The sequence below is a fragment of the Nanorana parkeri genome, unplaced genomic scaffold (assembly GCF_000935625.1).
Source record: "Nanorana parkeri isolate BGI_ZX_2015 unplaced genomic scaffold, ASM93562v1 scaffold874, whole genome shotgun sequence".
In the NCBI taxonomy this organism is placed as follows: domain Eukaryota; kingdom Metazoa; phylum Chordata; class Amphibia; order Anura; family Dicroglossidae; genus Nanorana; species Nanorana parkeri.
This window is the reverse complement of record NW_017307142.1, coordinates 531,118-535,455: the sequence shown is the minus strand read 5'-3', so window position 1 is coordinate 535,455 and position 4,338 is coordinate 531,118. Positions and strand designations below refer to the sequence as shown.

The window sequence follows — 4,338 nt, the reverse complement described above, 5'->3', positions numbered from 1 at the left end:
CGGGACACAGAAGCGATCTGGCGACAGGTAAGTCGCCAGAATCGCTTCTGTTGTAAAGCCGACAGTCGGCTCTACAAGTTTAAACAGAGTCCCGGCGGCCAAAGTCGCCAAGAGTCTGTTTAAACAGCCCCGATGCTGGCGACGTACACTGTACGTTGTCAGTCACGAAGGGGTTAAAGAAACAGAACGGTCAATCTCTATTCTTTAACCGTTTGCCGTCCGCCCATTGCAAACACAGGCAGACGGCAATCTTTTCCCAGCGGGTGGACGTACATGTGATTTTTTTTGGACAGCAGCTGCCTGTACAGAGAATGGAGGAAAGATCAGCATTCCCCCGCTGCTGATCTCTCCTCTCTCTAAAGGAGAAAACAATGTCTATTATGTGTATTACATCACTTCCTCCTTAGATGTCATTTCTCTGGCTGCTGAGAAGAAGCTGGTGAAGCAGATCTCTTCATCACCTTCTTTAGGGGTCCATAATCGAGGACCTGTCACTGTATACTGGATATCGCATAGGGGGATTTTTATCCCCCTGAGAGTAATAACGTTTAAAAAAAAAAAGTCTCAAAAATGAAAAAAAAAGTAAATCTCGGCATATAAAAATAAGTGTCAGATGAGCTTAAGTGCGAAAACAAATTACGACACACGTTACATATCACGGTGAACGTCAAAGTGTAAGCAATAATTTTAGGGCCATTAATCACCGATGACACTAAACTGATGAGCGGTAAAAGCTTTTAAAGCGTTGCTTGTGGCCAATTTTAGGCACGCTAGTTTTTTGCAGTTTTACGGGCACATGCAATCTTAAAGCTCGACTTGTTTGGAGTCTATTCACCCGACGTGACCCCGTCTATTATATTATTATAATAGACGGGGTCACGTCTATTATATATGTTTTATAACAAACGTAGGAAAAACGTAGCAAAAACGTTTTTTTCCCCCCAAACTTAATCTGTACTTTTTTCTTTATATAGTAAAAAATAAAAACCCCAGTGGTGATTAAATACCACCAAAAAAATGGTATAAAATTAATTTCAGTACAGCGCTGCATGACGGAATAAATGTCAGTCAAAGTACCGCAGCGCTGAATACTGAAAAATGGCCTGGATGGGAAGGGGGTGTAAACACTCCTGGCTTCAAGGGGTCAATACATCATTTAAGAACACTTGCAGTGTAAGTACCCAAATTTACCAAGGTATAAAAATATCCATCTCTGATACAGAACCGCTAAGAGAAGCAACAAAGCCAATTAACTGTGCTGCAGTGCTCATGTGCTAAGGGGCTTGCTGATCGGAGGAAAAAGCACAGTGAGAGTTCAGCCAATCCGAGAGCTGCTTTTCCCTTCACTGTCCAGTCAAAGGCTGAGGGAGGGGGAAGACCTGTAAGAGTTACTGAATTGAAAAATCAGGTCTTCTGACCTGCCAGACATGGCTGTGGAGATTAGTATGAATGCATTTCATCTGTGTGTCTAGCTGCCCGCACGGAGTTCAGCTTCGGGAGCTCCATAGCTCATCCAGTGACATGTTTTCTAGGTGGAGACGTACCTTGTTTTTTGTAATATTCCTCCCATGCTTTTGTATAGTCCGGCTGCCCAGCAGGTTGAGGCGTCTGCTGACCTGTAGGCAGAGGTAGCACAAGCGTTAGCAGCCATAGACCCAATTGTGCCACAGCGCAGACAATGTGCACATTGCGCATCACTTACCCATCTTCTTGTAGTATTCTTCCCAGGCCTTCGTGTAGTCAGGCTGGCTGGCAGGTGGGGGCTGCTGTGGCGGTTCTCCTTGCGGTGGCGGGACGGGGACAGCGGGAGGCTGTCCGGGGACGGGGGCAGGAGGCTGCTGGTAATAGTGTGAGTAATAGGCAGCCCAGGCTGCACTGGGGTCTGTGGGGGCTGGAGGTTTTGCTGCAAGTACAAAAAAAAAAAAAAAAATATGGTTATAGAAAAAAAAACAAAAAAAAAAAAAAACTTTAGATCATCTTTATTATGAACCCTTGACGTGGGGCTACCCCCACACTGCGAGGGTTAAATGTAGGGATGCACCGATTTCGCTTTTTCGGTATTGAGTACCGATACTTTTTTCCCGGTACTCATTGATACCGAAAGTCCCATTAAGTAAGCCAGGCGGCGTGTAATGACCTCTGCCTGGCTTCCCGATTGGCCGGGAAGCCGGCTCCATGCTCCCGTGCCACCAGGTGACGATGAGGGAGAATTAAGCCGGCTTCTCGGTCTATCAGAAAGCCAGGCAGAGGTCATTACACGGCACCCAGCTTCCTGATTGACCAGCTTCCCCACCAATCAGGAACCCGGCTCCATGCTCACTCGTCACAAGTGATGAGGGAGCATGGAGCTGGCTTCCGGATACCGGAAGTATCGGGCTAGGCATCGGAGCTTTTGGCCGAGTACATTGGCACTGATACTTGTATCGGTGCATCCCTAGTTTAATGCTCCTTTGTTCCTAGGTTAAAAAAGAAAAAAAAAAAGTTAAGACTCACCCGAAGCTCCGAGCCAGCTTCTTTTTAGGCCGGTCCTTCAAACATCTCTCCCCTCCTCTGCAGCAGTCTAAGGTCCTGTAAATCATCACATTCTATGGATGTCAGCATGCCGAGGAAGATTTCAATGCTGCAGGGAGGGGGGAAGACAGCTGGCTGGCTCGGAGCTTTGGGTGGGTAGATCTTTGCTATTTTAGCACCTAGATGCAAACTAGCCCTTCACCTTGGCTGTGGGGGGTAGCACTACTGCAAGGGTTAATAAAAACAATTGAAAGTGACATTAAACCCTCAGATTTTTTAACATAAACCAATACTGTAATGTGTGCCTTACTGTAATCCATGGTTGTTTCCCTTCTCTTTGCTGCTCTTCCTTTTAAATCTGTATCTGTTCTCATGCTGGGGAGAACTTGTTTTGCAGCTGACTGCCTTGTCTCAGGAATGAATACACAGTGTCTGTGTATAGGTTTGTATAGGTTTGTAACCTGAGCCAGCACTACAGGAAGAGGCCCTGAGCTGAAAAGGGAAGTTCTCCCCCCAGCATGAGAAGACATGAGGATTTAAAAGGAAGAGCAGCAAAGAGAAGGGAAACAACCATGGATTACAGAAAGGCGCACATTACATTATTGTTTTATGTTAAAAAATCTGAGGGTTTAATGTCACTTTAAGGATGCAGAAATGCAGCTAAACAAGCCCAACAACACAGATCAGAAAACAAAGTCTCTAGAATAAATAGCGCAGCACTTACTGGGGTCGTGAGGAGCTGGCGGCTGCCCCCACTGGGGATACGTGCTCCCCCAACCTTGTGGAGGATACTGGTGTGGGGGTGGAGGAGGAGGAGGACCCGGACTGTAGAAGGAAAGACAAGAAATGCATTATAAAAAAAGGATCCGGAAGAATTTGTTGTGCTGTCACAGCTCAGAGGCAGACAAATCTATATAAACCAATGAAGTGTCAGTGAAACCCATAGAGCTGTATACAGTAATTCACACGGCCCTGCTGTAACCGACACAATCCGTGATGACAATTACACGTAAAAAGGCCACAGAGGGTCATAACCAATTGGTCATCTTTCTGTCTGGAGGTAAAGATGTAATGGTTTCCAGACACAGACCCATTTGGGTAAAATGTTGTCAGCAGGAGAGAGGGAAATCTCTAACGGAGTAAAATCCCAACAGATACTCCAACTCTTCCCCCCTCTATCTGAAGCTAAGCTGCTATGTTTTGGCAGGACGGACACTTTACATGCAATTTGTTGTTGAACATGGGCGGCTTACAGATAACCGTTGTGGTACTCAGGATGGAGCATGCCATTGCTTACATGGACACAACAGCACAGAGCAGCTCAAGATGAATGCCTTGTGCTAGACGCCATAGAAACATTTTTGTATCGTTACTCATATGCACTTTTATTTTCCCGCTGTTGTGCATAACCCAGGGATCACACCCCAAAATTAATTAATGGGCAGGTCATTGTATGTAAAAGGTGTGTGGGACCAAGGTATCATCACAAAATTCATATACTGGCAGGTAGGGATGCACAGATAATCGATTTTTCAGTATCGAATACCGATATTTTTTCGGTACTCACCGACACCGAAAGTCCCATTAACCTCTTGCCGTCCGCCCGTTGTAAAAAAACGAACGGACGGCACTGCAGCATTGGCGGTTTGCCGTCTCCAGACGGCATTTTTTTTCTGCTCGCGCGCGCCCCCTAGCGGGCACAAAAGACCCAACCATTGCACACACCCGTTGCCGGGTGTTTCACATATAGGCGATCAGCGGCTCCATAGCCCGCCGATCGTCTATATGTGCTTGTTCGCGTCCGCCCCCCCACCCCCCGCGCGGCCA

General features: G+C 46.6%; 1 protein-coding gene across 1 annotated transcript in view; it reads right to left on the bottom strand.

Moving 5' to 3' along the window:
- The window catches only part of KHSRP (KH-type splicing regulatory protein), a 43,155-nt gene that overhangs the window by 2,794 nt on the left and 36,023 nt on the right, over window positions 1-4,338 (bottom strand). Inside the window, exons 17-19 of the mRNA XM_018565702.1 lie at window positions 3,236-3,336; window positions 1,703-1,903; window positions 1,545-1,616 (exon numbers count right to left, since the gene is read on the bottom strand). Coding sequence (XP_018421204.1) covers window positions 1,545-1,616; window positions 1,703-1,903; window positions 3,236-3,336 — 374 coding nt within the window. The remainder of the gene's footprint in view (window positions 1-1,544; window positions 1,617-1,702; window positions 1,904-3,235; window positions 3,337-4,338) is intronic.